Raw genomic sequence first — 20,140 nt, 5'->3', positions numbered from 1 at the left:
TTGTATCATCTTTAATTTCTTTCATCAGTGTCTTTTAGTTTTCTGCATACAGGTCTTTTTTCTCCTTAGGTAGGTTTATTCCTAGGTATTTTATTCTTTTTGTTGCTGTGGTAAATGGGAGTGTTTCCTTAATTTCTTTTTCAGATTTGTCATCATTAGTGTATAGGAATGCCAGAGATTTCTGTGCATTAATTTTGTATCCTGCTACTTTACCAAATTCATTGATTAGCTCTAGTAGTTTTCTGGTAGCCTCTTTAGGATTCTCTGTGTATAGTATCATGTCATCTGCAAACAGTGACAGCTTTACTTCTTCTTTTCTGATTTGGATTCATTTTATTTCTGTTTTCTTCTCTGATTGCTGTGGCTAAAACTTCCAAATCTATGTTCAATAATAGTGGTTAGGGTGGACAACCGCCTTGTATCTTAGAGAAAATGGTTTCAGTTTTTCACCATTGAGAATGATGTTTGCTGTGGGTTTGTCATATATGGCCTTTATTATGTTGAGGTAAGTTCCCTCTATGCCTACTTTCTGTAGGGTTTTTATCATAAATGGGTGTTGAATTTTGTTGAAAGCTTTTTCTGCATTTATGGAGATGATAATATGGTTTTTCTCCTTCAGTTTGTTAATATGGTGTATCACATTGATTGTTTTGCATATGTTGAAGAATCCTTGCATTCCTGGGATAAACCCCACTTGATCATGGTGTGTGATCCTTTTAATGTGCCATTGTATTCTGAAGAAATAAAAATATTCTTGTTTCAAAAGCCCAGTGCCACTAATCCTGTGATCTGTTGCACATAACAAACTTTTCTTCCCACTAGGAAACATCTGTATGGATTGTTTCATTACAGTGCCACGATGCTTGGACTTGAATCGCTTCCAGATCCCACAGATACCTGGGAAATTGTAGAGACCATAGGTAAAGGCACCTATGGCAAGGTCTACAAAGTAACTAACAAGAGAGATGGGAGCCTGGCTGCAGTAAAAATTCTAGATCCAATCAGTGTAAGTAACAGTTATAAATTATAACTACAATATAGTGTTTCATACACACTGAGCTTTCAACTTCTTTCTTTGTTCTGGGGATGATTTTCTAGGGATAATGAAACCTGGCATGAAATCTCAAAATGAGTTATGACTCCTTAGCCTATCTGAATGAAGGGACTCCATTTGGAGTTAAAACTTCCCTTGATTTTCTCTTCTGTCCATTTTACTATTGTTTTGATTTTGGTCCCCTGGACTCTTCAAATGTTATTCTCTTGGAAAGAGTGATTTGTTAGGTTTATACAGAGGCTGATCTCTCTGTAAGTCACAAAGTGACCCAGACTTGTGGTATTCAGTCATCTTAGCCTGGCATCCTATTTCAGAGCACTGAATACTGAGCCTATAATGCTGTGCACTGTTTACCACAGTGAAGTTATAAGTGTCCTATCCTGGTTCGGTTCTTTTGAGCTACTTCTCCTTAATTGCTTTGAAAATTCAGACACTTTTAAATTTTAAAAAAGATATTTATGATATTATTATTAAGAATATATAATTAAGACATTTATTGATATAACAGAAGGCTTTAGTTGGTATCTGAATGTCCATTGTTAGGTATTTTCAAGATATGGTAATGATTACATTAAAAACACAGACTACATATGCTTTATTAAATGGTTACTTGATCGTGATATCATTCCTGTACCCTTCCTCGCACATTATACTGAATCCAGCATGCACTTTTTACCTTGTGTAGGATATGGATGAGGAGATTGAGGCAGAATACAACATTTTACAGTTTCTTCCGAATCACCCCAACGTTGTAAAGTTTTATGGGATGTTTTACAAAGCAGATCACGGTGTGGGAGGACAGCTGTGGCTGGTCCTGGAGGTAAGAGGCTCCCATTGGGTAACCAGCAATTCAAACAGAGCACCAGAGGTGAGCAGACTCATTGTTGCCTAAATAGTGTAAGATGCACATCTGGGGAGGCGGTCTCTCCTGCATGGCACAGGTACCTTACCAGATGTGGTGTTCTCCACGTTCTTATGGGTAGGCTGTGTGCTGAAAACGTGCACGTTTCTCTGCTTGTAAGGTTTAATAATCTTCTTCTAATTCAGTGAATACAGGAACACAGTTGGAAAAGGTTATTTTCTACCCTAGGCTGGGAAAATTTCACAGAAAACATGTTCCAATTGATGCAACTCATTTTCAAAAATTGTTAACCCAAGGTTTACTTGGTTGCCAAGTTTGAATCAGCGCATTCATGTTCATTTATCCTCATCTTAGGTTGGGTTTCCTGAAAACGGACTCTGAGAATTGTGTATGGAATGTTTATTGGAGAGTTCTTACAGGAGCTAGATGTGCAAGGAAGGTGGGATTGGGCAAGGGAGACATTAAACATCAGTGTGGTTGCAGAGGTCTCAGCCCATCCTCAGGGAGAAGAAGACCTGGGATCCTCTTGTAGGGTTGTCCTGGATTTTATCTCTACAAGAGCCAATCACTTGGTGCATGCCACCCTGGGAGGGGGTGTGGCCTTGGGGGAGGCAGTTCCCTGTATTTGGGCACTATTCCTGGTGAGAGGTGCCGCTGGGACTTGGGAGCAGGGAGCAGCTGATATTCCTGGCAGCGTCTGCTTTGAAGAGAGAATCTGAAGGGAGCACCACTATATCCAGTGTAGTCTTGCCTTTTTTCTTCTTAATGGGAATGAATGTGTGTAACTGGATGCAAAAGAGTCCCTTCCCCACAAATACAATTCCTCCGTGGAACTAACATGGCAAAGACACAATGACAACATATGAAATTAGTATATTAGGACAGGTCTATTGTATTGCCTCAGGGTGGGTATAGGTCTACCCTGATCTGTCCTGGACTCTGCCCCTCTGAACCAGCCTCCATGCCTGAGGTCACATGTGTGATCCATGAGCACGGGGACATGTGTGAAAGCTTTAAAAGAGAAGCAACAAAGGAGAAATCAGACCTCAATTCACTGTCTGGGGTCTCTTGTCGAAAACTTTCCACCTGGCTCTGGGAGGGCCTGGCCATGAGGCAATATATATTGGCTGCCATGGCAACAATATATGGGGAATTCACTTGTATTCAAATGGAATAATCTGCAGGGAACATTTCTGTCACATCAATTGCCTTCTTCAGAATATAAAGATGTAAGGGGTTTTGGTTTTCAGAAATCATCTTTGTCTGTTTAGTTGGCTGGTTAAGTCACATAACATATTCTCATAGTATCACCTTTTGGGTTTTATTATTCCCCACTCCCTCCCTGGGAATATTATAGATTTTATCCTGCCAATGAAGCTCTAGAATAACATTAATTTTTTAATGCTCATTTTCATGAGATATGGAAAGTATTGTTTCTAGGGTCTCTGATTGTATTCTTTTTTTAAAATTTTTTTAAAAATTATTTATTTTTGGCTGCGTTGGGTCTTCATTGCTACATGCAGGCTTTCTCTAGTTGTGGAGAGCGGGGGCTACTCTTTGTTGTGGTGTGTGGGCTTCTCATTATGGTGACTTCTCTTGTGGAGCACAGGCTCTAAGTACGTGGGCTTCAGTAGTTGTGGCACGTGGGCTCAGTAGTTGTGGCACACGGGCTTAGTTGCTCTGCGGCATGTGGGATCTTCCCAGACCAGGGATTGAACCTGTGTTCTCTGCATTGGTAGGCAGATTCTTATCCACTGCGCCACCAGGGAAGCCCTGATTGTATTCTTCTTAAGCTCTGTAAGATCTCAGTGTTTTAAACTTCATTATAATTTAATAATGTAAGTACAGTGACCGAGAAGTTTTAGTTTCTTTCCACTTTACCACCGACTCAAAGACTCTGCATTCGGATATAGAAAACTGAACTTCCAGGGATTTTCCAGGGCCTGAAATGGGACCTTCCCTCCCTCCATTTTACCAGGAGAGTAGGTGGGCTGCTCAGACCTGCCACCACCTGGAGAATAATTGCTCTTACTGATGAGGAGTGACCAAATGTTAGTCCCTCAGGCACAGCCAAGGCAGCCAGAAAGGGCCACACATGGCCTTGAAAGATGAGAAAGAGCCCAGAACTATGAACTGAGCCTTGTGCAAATGCTCCCCTGCGACTGTCTCTTGCTTTTTCAGGGTGACTAAGTACAGATAATGAGGTTGCCCTGGCACACTGAATTATTCATACCTCAGCAATACAATATGCTGATATTATGCCCTTTGCAGGTTGTGTTGGCCCATGCCAAAGTTGCTGGCATGGGGAACCAGATGTCCTCAGTCTTTTCTGTCCAGGAATGGGCCATCCATGCCAGGCAGCTGGGGTAGGTATGTCCAGTACCTCCAGTATGCTTGTAGACGCAGGGATTCCTGGGCTCCTAGAACTGACAGGGACCTCGGCCTTCCTTCTGTCACTCTCCTAGTGTTCAGCTGAGGAACAGAGACCCAAAGAAGGAGTGACATGCCGATGGTCCCATACGAGTTATATGGCAGAACTGGAGGAGGACAACGCTTCAGCACTTTTCTCCCATCCTGTGCTGTTGCTGTCTGCCGGGTCCGGGGAATACAGACTTGGAATCTCTGGTTAAAATGGCAGCAGTTCCTGATTACACAGGAACTGCTTTAGCACAGAATTAGCACACACACACAGACACAGACACAGACACAGACACACAGCTGGAAGATAATGACAGTCCACACAGCACCTTGACCACGTTGCTCCGTCTGCAACTTTTTTAGGAGTGCTTTAGGAGACTTGTACAATAAAATTATTATCTGTTTAATATTGCTCCCCTCATCCTGTATATTGAGATTAAATTTATGTTGCCTTTGCTCTTTTCTTGCCTGAATGTGGTGAAAGGACCAGGGAGAAGCTATTCCACAGAGCAATTCTTGAGGATAGAAAAATGTTATTAATAACCCTCTTAAATCACCACAACTCTGAAAACAAAAGCAAATAAAAATGTCATTTCAGAAATTAATTACTAATTGTTAGCAGAAAGCAAACCAAAGCCTTCTTGCATAACAGACACCTACTATAGGAGAAAAATATGGACAGAAAACACTTATACATAATAATGTTTTGGAAAATTTATGAGTAAGTTTTATTCTAAATTAATATTAAATTTGGAAAATCTGTAAGTTCTATTATGTCTCACCTAAATGAAGCACGATAAGAAATTAGACTTTTAAGAAAAAGCACCAGAGGCTTCCCTGGTGGCACAGTGGTTAAGAATCTGCCTGCCAGTGCAGGGGACACGGGTCCAATCCCTGGTCCGGGAAGATCCCACATGCCATGGAGCAACTAAGCCCGTGCACCACAACTACTGAGCCTGCACTTTGGAGCCTGCGAGCCACAACTACTGAGCCTGTGAGCCACAACTACTGAAGCCCACACGCCTAGAGCCTGTACTCCACAACAAGAGAAGCCACTGCAATGAGAAGCCCGCGTACCACAACCAAGAGTAGCCCCCACTCACCGCAACTAGAGAAAGCCCACGCACAGCAATGAGGACACAACGCAGCCAAAGATAAATAAAACAAATAAATTTTTTAAAAACCTCATATAAAAAAAAAGCACCATATTTCAGAAGAAATACCTAGTATGTGCTAAGACATGAAGTACATTTTCTCTTTTCCTTTCAGTATAAAACCTTCAGCCCATAAATACTATTTCAGCCTGAATCACATTCAACTTAAAAGAAATGGTTTAGAGTTTAGAGTGTTAGTAAATGAGAATGTAAAGTAAAAAAAACAAAAACAAAAACAAAAAACCTCCTTATATTTTAAAACCAGATAAAATAATTATTTTCTAACCTGTTTTTTCCTCTCAGAGGTCTTTGTGTAAGTTCAGTATCTAAGCCAGAAAGGGGGAAAAAGATATCTCTGTTCAGTTTTTGCATTTATATAAGGCCCTAGAAAGTCCAGTCTGGGCCCCAATATCATTGCAAGTTAGCACTTAAAACCATTTTCACCCACTGATATTGTGGCATGAGTCAAGTTTATCACGTTAACAAGTCAGGGTCCTAGCAGGACACTGATGGCCTGGAATGTAGCTCTGGCATGTTTTGATTGGCCAGAGATGGTTAGAAAGCCCTGGAGCACTGAACACTGACTCAGATGGCAGGTTCTGACCGGGTTCTAGAATGAGAGTCACTGGAGTGTTGGGGGTCAGGAGGAAAGTACAGAACAGTTGGGAGTGGAGAAGGGAAGAACTGTGAAATGTAACCGAGGTGCATCGATATTTATGCGCTCTCTGCGTTCAGCAAAAGCAAGAGAACGTGAAGAACTGAGGTGTGGGAGCAATTCTGCCCAACCACCGGTCTGTGCATGTGCCCTGGAGAGAGGCTGAAATGGGAGGCGGGAGTCTTGGGGCCCTCCTGCCTCTCATAGTGTGAGCATTTTCCCCCCAACCCCCCTGACTGGAGCTCCAGAGTTTCAAGTGACATCGTCTTCATTCTTCTAGGTGCAGGCCAATGACTTTATCTGGTATCAGTAAAATAAACACAATCTCTCCCAACAGTGTGGAGGAAAACTATGTTGCTTGGCCTTCCTGAAAGGTGGGCAATGTCCAACACGGTGCTCCCTAAGGCATCTTCCAGAGTAATTTTGACGATCCTTGACTTTTGCTTTATGCCGTCTTGTAGACCCTAACACCCTTGAAAGATAAAGTCAACCAAACAAAAGAGCACTGAAAAGAAATTCCTCTTAATTCTGCCATCTGACTAGGGCAAATCAACATGCCAGTATAGAACCTACTTGAAAGTTGCACTTTTGACTAGAATAAAGGTCTGGTGATTGTGTTGCATGGGCCATTCGTTAATAACATGGAGGAAAGTTGATGGCTTATTGAGCAAGGAACATTTTATTGCTTGAAATTATGGCCGTCATAGCAAATGCACGTACTGTGATTGAATCAATATTCAATGATGTTTTAGAAAATAGATGTGGAATGTAAATGATTTTTCTATTTTTCTTGGTTTGGAGTAAAATGCTTGTTAAAGTCTAGATGCATCCAGCTGCCACATTTCCTGAATGCTGAGGGCGTCGGGAGGAATGCAGGGATGGAGACCTACCTCTGTATTTGAGTCTGATGGCTGGCAGGGTGGGCAGGAATAAAAGGCTGCAGGTGCCAACCCTCAGGGGTGGGGTAAGAGGCTTGGCTGCCTTCTTACAACTCTAAGGGGATTATTTTATTTGATGTATTTAAATATAGTTCCTTGTCATGCTTTTAAAATGTTCAGTCCATCTCACTATTTACTCCGATTAGACAATTGTCAGTACATACCTGCTTTCCTTTTTTTTTTTGCTTTCCTTTTTTATATCCAGGTACCCAAAGTCCTTTCCCTGTAACCCACGGGCTGCCCTTTAAAACCTTGCTGGTGGGCTAATCAGCTTCACGGGACTTCTTCCTGTAAAGGTGCCCTGAGCAGTTTATTTATATGTTTCTTTGAACCACAAGTCAGACAGTTCTTAAACTCTGACATTTAGTGAACAAAAGGCACCAACCTTGTCTGATCCTTTTGTTGTTCTTAAATCCACAGCTGAGTTTTGATCCTGCTGACAAAATGGCAGCTCTTAGTCCCTCCGTAGGTTCTAGAGCTATGAAGAAAGTTTATAAGTTGGCTACCTATATAAAATGCCACTGAATAGGCTCTTGTTGCAGAAATGGCCGGATTTAAAGTAGGGCAGGAGAGAGACTAAAATGAGGTTTCAGGGGAAAATTCCAGGGTTGAGTTAGCTTGGATCATCACCCAGCACTTAATTTAAATGTTCTCTGGGTAGAATTTTAATAGTGTACTTGCAGTACAGTAAAGCATGTGCCTCCCTGAGACAGGAGCCAGGCTGAGAAGTGGTTCTGATGAAGGCGTTACAATGCCTTGCATGTCTATTGCTCCTTTAGCTTTAGAGGATCAAAGAACTTTATTGCTATTCTTATACTCACAAGATCCCTAGACTCTGTTTCTTCCTAACTTTCTCTATCCAGTTGGTACAAAATTCCTGTCGATTCTATGTCATAAAAGTCCCCCATATCTGTCCCTGACTCTTTGTCCTCAGGACTCCTGACTTTTTGACCCTGCTTCTCTCGATTGCTTCAACACCTCCTAACAGGTGTCCAGCTCCCTGTGTCTTCCTGTTCTGTCCACCCTCCAATCTGCTACCAAGGTCATCTTTCTAGAAATCTGAACAGACCTCCTGCCTAAAACCTGTCAATAGCTTACCACTCCTATCTAATGGTATATTATGGTATCATAATATGCGTGTGTATAGTAATAAAGCCCACACTTCTTAGAAGAGCTCACCTGTCATTCCCTGTTACCCCCTTTTTTTCCCTGTCTACCTACTCTAGGATTCTGTCCCTTTGTCCCAACAGTGGCAGAGTATGTAGAATTCAAAGACACACAGACATAGACACATACACACACACACGCACAGGCAGACAGACACACTACCTCCCCCCTCATTCTTCTGTGCTCCCTTCCTTTGCACACGGTGTTCCCTTTCCAGGGATGCTCTTCTTCTTGTTCACCTGCCATAAGGTCCTATGTCCTTCAAACTCATTGTATGTGTTAACGTCCTCTGGGAAGATTCCCAGACTGTTCCACTTCACCCTAGCACAACAGAAGTCGCCATTCTCTCTTCGGTGCCCACACTCCCCTTGGGCACACCCTTTCTTCCACCTGCCACTCTTATTACTCATGTGTCCATTTCTGGTGCTGAGCTCTTTGAGGGCAGGCCCTGTGTTCATGATTGAGTAATGGGTAATAAACTGGGCAGTCACAAGCTATTGAGAACAAAGAGGTAACTTTCTTTTTTTTTTTAACATCTTTATTGGAGTATAATTGCTTTACAATGGTGTGTTAGTTTGTGCTGTATAACAAAGTGAATCAGCTATATGTATATATATATATCCCCATATCCCCTCCTTCTTGCGTCTCCCTTCCACCCTCCCTATCCCTCTAGGTGGTCACAAAGCACCGAGCTGATCTCCCTGTGCTATGCAGCTGCTTCCCACTAGCTATCTATTTCACATTTGGTAGTGTATATATGTCAGTGCTACTCTCTCACTTCGTCCCAGCTTACATTTCCCCCTCCCCGTGTCCTCAAGTCCATCCTCTACGTCTGCATCTTTATTCCTGTCCTGCCCCTAGGTTCATCAGAACCATTTTTTTTTTTTTTTGGATTCCGTATATATGTGTTAGCATACGGTATTTGTTTTTCTCTTTCTGACTTACTTCACTCTGTATGAAAGACTCTAGGTCCATCCACCTCACTACAAATAACTCAATTTCGTTTCTTTTTATGGCTGAGCAATATTCCGTTGTATACACATCTTCTTTATCCATTCATCTGTTGATGGACACTTAGGTTGCTTCCATGTCCTGGCTACTGTAAATAGAGCTGCGATGAACATTGTAGTACATGACTTTTTGAATTATGTTTTCTCAGGGTATATGCCCAGTAGTGGGATTGCTGGGTCATATGGTAGTTCTATTTTTAGTTTTTTAAGGAACCTCCATACTGTTCTCCATAGTGGCTGTATCAATTTACATTCCCACAACAGTGCAAGAGGGTTCCCTTTTTTCCGTACCCTCTCCAGCATTTATTGTTTGTAGATTTTTTGATGATGGCCATTCTGACTGGTGTGAGGTGATACCTCGGTGTAGTTTTTTTGGTTTTTTTTTTTTTTGCGGTATGCGGGCCTCTCACTGTTGTGGCCTCTCCCGCTGTGGAGCACAGGCTCCGGACGCGCAGGCTCAGCCGCCATGGCTCACGGGCGAGCCGCTCCACGGCATGTGGGATCCTCCCAGACCGGGGCACGAACCCGCGTCCCCTGCATCAGCAACCACTGCACCACCAGGGAAGCCCCTCAGTGTAGTTTTGATTTGCATTTCTCTAATGATTAGTGATGTTGAGCATCCTTTCACGTGGTTGTTGGCAATCTGTATATCTTCTTTGGAGAAATGTCTGTTTAGGTTTTCTGCCCATTTTTGGATTGTGTTGTTTGTTTTTTAGATATTGAGCTGCATGAGCTGCTTGTATATTTTGGAGATTAGTCCTTTGTCAGTTGCTTGGTTTGCAAATATTTTCTCCCATTCTGAGGGTTGTCTTTTCGTCTTGTTTATGGTTTTCTTTGCTGTGCAAAAGCTTTTAAGTTTCATTAGGTCCCATTTGTTTATTTTCATTTCTCTAGGAGATGAGTCAAAAAAGGATCTTGCTGTGATGTATGTCATAGTGTGTTCTGTCTGTGTTTTCCTCTAAGAGTTTTATAGTGTCTGGCCTTATATTTAAGTCTTTAATCCATTTTGAGTTTATTTTTGTGTATGGTGTTAGGAAGTGTTCTAATTTCATTCTTTTACATGTAGCTGTCCAGTTTTCCCAGCACGTAACTTTCTTTTTAATAACTAAACCCAACTTTGTTCTTGAGCCCCCAGCCTGCCTAGAGAAGACAATTGATTTTAACTTATCCTGTTAAACTTAGTCCATAGAGTGACTTCTTTGGGAAGGGGCAAGTTCTGGGAATTTGTATCCCATTTTCACAATCCAGTTCAAAGCTTAGTCACTTGGATAAGGACTTAGTTTTTTAGTGGTTTTCTCTTTCCCCGTTCATCTTTCCTTCTCCTGGGTGATATCTGGATTTGGATACAGCAAATGGTCATGTAAAGCCATGGCAGTGAGGTCAGGGACCTCCAACTGGTGACCCTAAGTCCTTCTACTGTCTGCCTTTGGTGTCTCCCCATGTCCCAGGTCCCTGATACTCCTTCTTATCGTGAGGTCTGCACTCACTGTCTTTCCTTCTCATTCAAACTGTAGCCTTGTCCCTGAACCCAAATGGAGCATTAAGTTCTGAATCTCCTGCAAGTCATGAGCAGGCTGTAGGGAACTGTTAGAATCCCAGCCTTGATGGACCTCACCATACCCTACTGCCATTCCACTCAGCGTGAACACCCCTTTTTTGGCATGAGGCTCCTGTGAGGAGGTCTCCCCTTAGATTTCCATATAAAAAGAGGTTCATAAGAAATGGTTTCATTAGCATTATCCTCTTACACAACCACCCCCAAGAGGGAGCATCCTCACCCTAATCTTATTCTCTCAAGCTCTCCAAGCTCTATGCCATCAGCCCCAGAAAAGCTTTTCTTTTTGTGGGTTGAGAACTTCCCTCATGTCATGTCCTACATTCTTTCATAATCATCATTTGACTCTGTGATCAGTTCTCCAATTTTTATTACTTGAAATATAAATCTAATTTGGGGAGTCCTGAGAAAATTATTATATATTTGTCGAAAGCTTAGCTTTTAAGATTATTTTACAAATCATGACACCAAAAATGCATTCACTGCTCAAGAGAGTATTAGATTGTACATTGAATGTTATGTGCCCTTTCAGGGTCATGTAAGACATAGTTGAAATAAAAAGAATGTGGAATCCTTTGGAAGACATTATCCTGGTACTCAACATTAGGGCCATGAGAGGTATCAGTGTTGAGTTACAAGTTACTCCTGACATTGGTAGAGAGAGGATTCCAAGGACACTTATATAATCCCAGACTCATGGGACCATTTTAGCCTTCAGTGCACTTCACTGTTCTTGGCTCCTTCCTGAATCATTCCTGACAGATAGTAATTTTATCCTAGTTGTAAAGATTCCTAATTTTGTATTATATTTTTAGTCAAATACTGTTGTTTAAGAGCAACTTAAATGGTAAAAACATGGACAGATTCATTTCCAGTTTATCTTGATTGTTAATGTGTGTGCAAGGTATCTGCCGCATATGTACTGGGGAACGATACACACATCAAACAAAAACACCTGCTCACCATTTATTAAAACCTTGCAGATGTTCATTAGAGTCGAGTAGATCCTAATGTATTATTATCTGGATAAAGAGTGTCTTCTTTTAGCAAAGGTGCTAATCTGTGCTCCTCACATTTCTTTGCTTATGAAAAGCCAGTTGACTCAAGCAGCCACAACCCAGAGGACCCCCCCACTGTTCACTAGTTAACTCTTTCCCAGATTGTAGACAAAGTGCCAGGAGGAAACCTAGGTCTCTAAAGTAGGGTCATAACCTGTATAAGGACAAGGAGTGCTCTGAGTATCCAACAAAAGCTCTGAATTTTCTCAGCAGAAAAGTGCAAGATGCATATACAACATGCTGCCTACAGTTTCAAGGTATTTACAAGCCCTGCTGAAACAAGTTAAGAACCCTTGATTTAAGATGGCATGCAGCAAACCCAAACCGGCACATTGCCTTCTGCACTTAGTCAAAATCACCCTTGAAAACCCTTAAATTGCTGTGAAAGAATAGTATGCCTGGTTTATGCATTCTCAAATCTCAGTAATGTATAATACGTAAAAAGAGCAAATATGATATACTTTTACAGTGTTTTTAATTACAGGAATAAAAAAAGAAGAGCATAAAGGTGCTGAACTCCTACAGTTGAATATGAAAAGGTTAAATACACATATGATGCAGCTGCACTCCATAAACTTGACGTGCAGTGGCAACTCGAGAAGGAGCTGCTGGTTGGGCTTCTGCTGCCTGCAGTGCCAGCACTGGAGACAGGGAGACTGAAATAAAATGTGTTCCCTCCTGAGTGTCAAGGGCGTCCATCTTGCCTCTTTCAGTCTTTCCTTCAAAATGCATGTTTTTTAAAAAAATAGACAATATTCATGTAAAATGAAAATATCCCATAAGTCACCATGATTCCTTATATGCTTTCTTTTTTTAATTTCTAAATAATGTCTTGTGCTTTTATATTTCACTTAACAATTTAAAAAATCAAATTTTTGGACATGCACTTTCACTCATAAATCATCACCTTGAATAAAACACACACACACACACACACACACACACACACACACAATGAGATTTGATTGTGTAATGGAAAAGTGAAGTTTAATTGTTCTGACCTAGAGTTTTGTGATTTGCAAATTTATTTTACTACATTGAGTCGGTAATAAGTGGGCTTTTCTTCTTAATGTGCTTTTCTTTTCTTTTTGTTTGTGTTCTCTTGCTGTCTCTCTCCCCTGGCACCTCTTCTTGCAGCTGTGTAATGGGGGCTCCGTCACTGAGCTTGTCAAAGGTCTACTCAGGTGTGGCCAGCGGCTGGATGAAGCAGTGATCTCATACATCTTATATGGGGCCCTCTTGGTAAGGACGTCCATCAAGCTGGGGGCAGAGGGGGCAATTTGTCATTGGTTGGCTCCCCATTGCATATTAACGAGGGGAAACTGCCCTATAATATGCAAGGTGTATAACAGGGAGGTGTAGCCAAATGTGGACTTTGATTAGATTTTTAATAGTAGGGTAACTGTTTAAAAATAACCATGCAAATTTTCCTTTTCTCTTTCCTGTTGTTTGGTGGCGGTGGGACACCATGCAGGGCCTTCAGCATTTGCACAATAACCGAATCATCCACCGTGATGTCAAGGGGAATAATATTCTTCTGACAACAGGAGGAGGAGTTAAGCTCGTTGACTTTGGTAATGACTGCTTGTCCTTTGTTTTCTTGATGTGTGCGGTTTAGCCAAAGGCAACAATTTATTGCAGTCTCAGAAGACTGGGGCCTGTCTTCTACGCCATAGGCTGAGGGCCTTTCCAGTCACACACATGCTGGAGAATGGGGGGTGGTTCACCAGATGGATCACCCTAGGAGATGCTGTTTGTTAATCTATTTTCAGCTTTAGAAGCAATTTTTTTAAAGAGAATATAAAAGTGTTTCAAAAGAAGAATTCGAGGGAAAAACTTTGGTTTTCTGGGAAGGATTTCACATCTCAGGGCAATTGTCTATAATTTACATTTTGTCTATTCTTTTTTGCATATGAAAAGAGAAAGCAGTTTGGTCTTTCAAATGATTTTCTCTAGCCTTAGGCATACTTATTCCCAGTGAGCAGAAGGTAAAATGGTCCTTTGGGTCTGGAAGCTAACATCCCTTTCAATTGTGATTGTTGCTGTTACATGTGAGGCTGGTTGAACTGGAAACATTAACAGGAAATGGAAGTGTGAAAGGAAACGCAGAGCAATATCACCTAAGGCCAGAGAACTATTAAATATCTGCTTGTGACACTCCTGTGTTGATAGTCACAAACCAACAAACCATTTGGTTTTCCTTTTTAAGTTTATCTAATGGTTTAGTCTTCTAAACAGGTTCAACAACAATTAGTACCTCAGCATGATTGTTATAAATAATGAGAAACCATTTACAGAAGCACTTTTTAAAATGTTCTTTATCATTGTCAGTGTAGTAGGAGAAAAGATTGATGATTTTGAATATTCATTGTTTTATTGGTAAGAAAGAATTCAGTGTTAAAAAGTATCAGTGAATCATTTGCTCAGAAGAAATTACTCAAAAATAAATGAAATTACGCTAAGTATATTGGTTTATTTACTAAAAAGCAAAGAAAAATTGCAGAGGGTTTAAATAGAGTTTAAAGAGCCCTCTTTGGCTTCCTAATAAAGAATAAGGAATGCAAGCAGTTAGCATAACAACTACCCTGAAAAAACAACCCATGGTCCTTGGCAAATCTATGCCTAATGTTTTTAAAGGTCTGTTTTTTGCTGATGAGCATATTCAGATTTCTAAGCTCTTATCAACAGCATTAGTGGCCACCATTGCTATTCTCTTAAGGGCTGCATTAGATTTTGCTTGGTATAAAAGAATACCTTATATTTGTAAAATACTTTACAATTTATAAATCATTTTCACAGTTGTTCCATTTTTTTAAAAATTTACTTACTTTATTTATTTTTGGCTGCATTGGGTCTTCCTTGCTGCGCGCTGGCTTTTTCTAGCTGCAGCGAGCGGGGGCTACTCTCCGTTGCGGTGCACGGGCTTCTCATTGCGGTGGCTTCTCTTTTGGAGCACGGGCTCTAGGTGCGTGGGCTTTGGCAGTTGTGGCTCGCGGGCTCAGTAGTTGTGGCTCACGGGCTCTAGAGCGGAGGCTCAGTAGTTGTGGCGCATGGGCTTAGTTGCTCCGCGGCATGTGGGCTCTTCCCAGACCAGGGCTCAAACCCGTGTTCCCTGTATTGGCAGGCGGATTCTTATCCACTGCACCACCAGGGAAGCCCCCACAGTTGTTCTCTTACTTGGTATTTAAGAAGAACTCTTTGTGTTAGGTGTGATGAGTAGCATTATCCCCAATTGAAGGTAAGAAAACTGAGGCTCAGAGTGAGGTTGTCTGCTTGAGGTCATACAGTTAGGAAAAGACGTAATTGAGATGGGAAACAGGTCTTCTGACTCCTAATCCAGTGTACCTTTACATCCATTATGGCATAAAGAAGAGAGCTGGCTTAAGACTATGACAGAGTACATTGGAATTATATTAAAATTCAGGTCCTCAACATTGAGCCCTAGATAATAATATTATTAGTCAATTTCTTTTTCCATTTGACAAATGTATTTTTCATGTCAGGTTTCCAGCCTTCTAGGTAAGATAAGGCACTGAAAACTTTTTACTTCTACACTGATGCTCTGTTACAGATAATACGTGCCAATTTTCTTCCTCCATCAAATGAGGCACCATTTTAAGAAAGATATCACCTGAAATATTTTGGAAATATAGTAGGAAGGTATTTTGGGTTGATCCTAGTTCTTGATGTTTTCTTTTGATTCCAATTTTGCAGCAGTATGGTAGAAATGCTCGATTTAGATAGATATATGCTCCCACACAGTGGTTGGCAAACTACAGCCTGTGAACCGAATCTGACCTGCCTCCTGTTTTTGTACGGCCTGTGAACTAAGAATGGTTTTTACATTTTTAAATGGTTGGGAAAAAATCAAAAGAAAAATATTTTATGACCGTGAAAACTATGCATCCATAAATGAATTTTTGTGGAAACACAGCTACACTCATTTGCTTCTGTGTTGTCTATGCTGCTTTTCCATTACAATGGCAGAGTTGAGTAGCTGTGACAGAGCCTTAGGCTCGCAAAGCCTAAGATATTTTCTGTCTGACCCTTTATGGAAGAAGTTTGCCAGCCCCTGGTCTAGCATCATCTTCTGCTCACTGCTGAATTGTGACACCCTTTTCTTATAGGCGTCTCAGCTCAACTCACCAGTACACGTCTGCGGAGAAACACATCTGTCGGCACCCCATTCTGGATGGCCCCTGAGGTAAGCAGAGGGCAACGATTTCTTTGTATTTGCTGAGAGCCTTGGTACTATGCCTTTTTATGGGAAGGTCGTACACTTCACTTTCAGGAAGAAGAAAATCCTTTATCCTCATTGAACTGTGAGGGTTCTGGTTTGGTGAGTGATAATGATGACAAACCAGAACTTAATTTCAGAAAATCGGGATTAAGTCACAGCTGGCCCACAGAATACCTTCATGCAGTTAGAAAAAGGTGCCCCCTCCAGAAGATGCAGCCCTCTGCAAGGGTCCTGGCTTGACAAGTTCATCCAGCCATTGTGTAAATTAGAAAAAGTCACCTTCCCTGGATAGATGCAGCCCCAGTGACACGTGGCTTGGTGAAGAGACGGATTTCAGCTCCAGCTGGCTTACAGAACTATATGCCATAGTCCTGGTTGCTTTTTTGTTACCAGATACATAGTAACTTCTCTTGTGTACTTTTTTGGCTCTGTAGTAAAACCTGGGATTTCGCCCTAATTTAGTACTGGCATTACCACAGAATCCTCTATGAAATGACACATATAGAAGTTTGGGGAATCTTCGGGCTAGATACCACATACCCTGAAACAGAGGCACTGTACAGCTTTGCTTGTCAGGTCAGCATTTTAATTCCACAGCACTCTGGCCTGAGAGCAGCTCTCTTGGATCAAGCAAATGGGTTCTTTTAATAAGAGAACTCGGCAGTCATCTCCTTAGAGGTCATTCCATCTCCATTCTGTCCCTGGGCTTTCCTTCCTCTGTGTGATTGCCAAGGTGGTCTCCTAACACAGTAATTGGCTTACGCCAATATGCTCAAATTTATTCTGTCTCAATGGCCTTCTCTTTCATACTTGGATAATGGACAGACCCATTTTAGAGAAAAAGAAAATCCCTGCAGATTCCAGTGTTTACTTAAATCTTAAATTGATTTTAAAAACCATGAAACTAGACATACACTTATCTAGTCATTTATATTTGTAATGCTATAAAACCAAAAGGGAAAAAAATGTATTATGAAAAAACTACAAAGCCAGCAGTGTTCAAGTAAACAGCTTTAATTTAATGAGACAAATGACATTGTTTTGTGAAACTCAGTTGTCCTTTGCAATGTGAATATGTTTCAGAGCATGATGGCGTGGATTATTTTGAGTTATTTTGTCAACCTTACTACCGCATACCATGTGGTGACCCAGTTCTCCCACCACTTTACTCAGCGAGAGTGATCTCTTTGTTTAAACAGCATCTCCTTTGGCCTCTAACTGGCACGTCTCTGTCGGCTTAGTGCCGGCTTAATAATAAACATAAATATGGGCACTGAAATTGTGTGTCAATTAGCCATCCAGATGATCTGGAACATGATTTTATTGCAGCTTCTCCCATTTTATTATTATACATAAACTATCATTGAAACAAAAGCAAAAACATAAAAATTTTCGTAGGGACCTCATGAACCCCACTTTGAGAAACACTGTAGGACAAAGTCAAGATTCCTTAAAATGGGGAACAAAGCCTTTCATATTCCAGCTTCTGTACTGTCCAGCCTCATTTCAGGTTACTTTTCCCCAATTTACTTGTTTTTAATGCCTCAACAGAAGTGAACAACAGGTAATTCTCCAAATCTATCCTTATGTGTCATTCCTTTAAACCTTTCCATATATTGTTACATCATCTGGGATGGCCCTCAGAACTCTGGAACATTCCTCCTCAATCTTCAAGTCTCAGCGCAAATGCAACTCCCCTAGGAAACCTTCCCTCATCCTTGGCCAACTGAGGTTCTTTTCCCTGAGTTTCCACTGCAGCCTTTACACCCTCCGTTAGCAAACCATGACCATTGTATTGTATTGGGTTGGCCAAAAGGTTTGTTTGGTTTTTTCCTTAAGATGGCTCTAGTAACACTTAGTTGTCTTTAACTTCATTCAAAACAGTTTTGTTAGATTGTATTGTGACAGCTGTCGTACCAGTGTGCATTTTTAAAAAACTTATCAAAATTGGTGAATTTTTGTGTAGCCATTTTAATATTGAAGATGGAAGAAAAAACGCAATACTTTTTGCATATTATGCTTTGTCATTTCAAGAAAGGTAAAAACGCAACTGATATGCAAAAAAAAGATGTGTGCAGTGTATGGAGAAGGTGCTGTGACTGATTGAATGTGTCAAAAGTGGTTTGCAAAGTTTCGTGCTGGAGATTTCTCACTGGACAATGCTCCACAGTCGGGTAGACCAGTTGAAGTTGACAGCGATCAAATTGAGACATTAATTGAGAACAACCAATGTTATACCATACAGGCGATAACTGACATACTCAGAATATCCAGATCAAGCGCTGAAAATCATTTGTACCAGCTTGGTTATGTTCATCGCTTTGATGTTTGGGTTCCACATAAGTTAAGCAAAAAAAACCCTTCTTGACTGTATTTCCGTGTGTGATTCTCTACTTAAACATAATGAAAACGTTCCATTTTTAAAACAAATTGTGACAGACGATGAAAAGTGGATACTGTACAATAACATAGAATGGGGCAAGTGAAATGAACCACTACCAACCACACCAAAGGCCGGTCTTCATCTAAAGAAGGTGATGTTGTGTATATGGTGGGATTGGAAGGGAGTCCTCTATTATGAGCTCCTTCTGGAAAACCAAATGATTAATTCCAACAAGTACTGCTCTCAGTTAGACCAACTGAAAGCAGCACTTCAGTGAAAAGCATCCAGAATTAGTCAAGAGAAAACACATAATCTTCCATCAGCATAACACAAGACAGCATGTTTCTTTGATGACCAGGCAAAAACCATTACAGCTTGGCTGGGAAGTTCTGATTCATCCACCCAATTCACCAGACATTGCCCCTTCAGATTTCCATTTATTTTGGTCTTTACAAAATTCTCTTAATGGAAAAAATTTCAATTCCCTGGAAGACTGTAAAGGGCACCTGGAAGAATTCTTTGTTCAAAAAGATAAAAAGTTTTGGGAAGATGGAATGATGAATTTGCCTGAAAAATGGCAGAAAGTAGTGGAATAAAGCATTGAATACGTTGTTCAATAAAGTTCTTGGTGAAAATGAAAAATGTGTCTTTTGTTTTTACTTAAAAACCAAAGGCACTTTTTGGTCAACCCAATAGTTGTTGGTAAGCAGGTCTCCCAATTGGACTCTAAACTCTGGCAGGGACTTGGGATGCCCAGCTCTCAGTGTAGTGCTTGATACAGGCTAGATGCTCAATAAGCATCTGTTGGATGAATGAATACATTGGTAAAAAAGTCAAAGGAGAAGATGAATTTGGAGGGTAGTTTGAGGAGGGCTTTAAAACTATTGGTATTCACAAATTTCTCTGTAGATTTTGATTAATTTATTATTAAAGGAAAGCATAACTGAGGCCACTCAACTAATATTTAGTGTGGCATAACTCAGAAGATGGTGTTCCCGTTACAATCTGCGGCAAGTTGGTGTTCTCAGAACCACAAAATACAAATAAGAGAAACCTGCTCTTGGCTTTGTACATTTCTCATGAGGTGTTTGTGACTTTTCAGTTTCAGCTGGGTTGAAGAAAATATGTGGAGTGTTTCTATTTACGGGCAGTTTAGTGGTCCATGGTGAGCTTCTGTTGCCCAGGTTGCCTGAAACTGGTTCCCTTCTCATCAGGGAAAAGCCAGTGTTGCATCTTGCCTGCTGTAGTGGATAAATTGAGCAGTAGGCAGATTATGGGGCGGAGACCTTGACAGTGCCTCTCAGGAGCAAGTGCCCAGTTGCTCTGTGTATGACTCAGAGATTCTCTCAGGATATGTGCTTGCATCCAAGATGCTTTGGGACCAAGCTGCAGTTCTTGAGACTCAGTCCTACACAAACTTCACATTTTTATTTTTCAAATGGAGAATTACTCTTTCCAACAAAGAGTCTTTTAAGAGTGTCCACAGGAATAATCTTCCATTTGTCAGTTCAATTCAACAAACTTAAAAAACAAATTTTTATCTTACTGAAGTATAGCTGATTTACAATGTTGTGTTAATTTCTGCTATATAGCAGTGATTCAGTTATATATATACACATATATATATATATATATATTCTTTTTCA

The 20,140-nt window shown here is 40.9% G+C and overlaps 1 protein-coding gene across 1 annotated transcript in view; it reads left to right on the top strand.

The window, feature by feature from the left end:
* Positions 1-381: 381 nt before the first annotated feature.
* Positions 382-20,140, top strand: part of MYO3B (myosin IIIB) — a 388,019-nt gene continuing 368,260 nt past the window's right edge. Inside the window, exons 1-7 of the mRNA XM_060151181.1 lie at positions 382-397; positions 767-770; positions 823-1,006; positions 1,740-1,874; positions 13,009-13,113; positions 13,346-13,445; positions 15,999-16,075. Coding sequence (XP_060007164.1) covers positions 382-397; positions 767-770; positions 823-1,006; positions 1,740-1,874; positions 13,009-13,113; positions 13,346-13,445; positions 15,999-16,075 — 621 coding nt within the window. The remainder of the gene's footprint in view (positions 398-766; positions 771-822; positions 1,007-1,739; positions 1,875-13,008; positions 13,114-13,345; positions 13,446-15,998; positions 16,076-20,140) is intronic.

Source organism: Lagenorhynchus albirostris, chromosome 6 (assembly GCF_949774975.1).
Source record: "Lagenorhynchus albirostris chromosome 6, mLagAlb1.1, whole genome shotgun sequence".
NCBI lineage: Eukaryota > Metazoa > Chordata > Mammalia > Artiodactyla > Delphinidae > Lagenorhynchus > Lagenorhynchus albirostris.
Note: the sequence above shows the minus strand (reverse complement) of the source record. Positions and strands in the feature narration are given on the sequence as shown.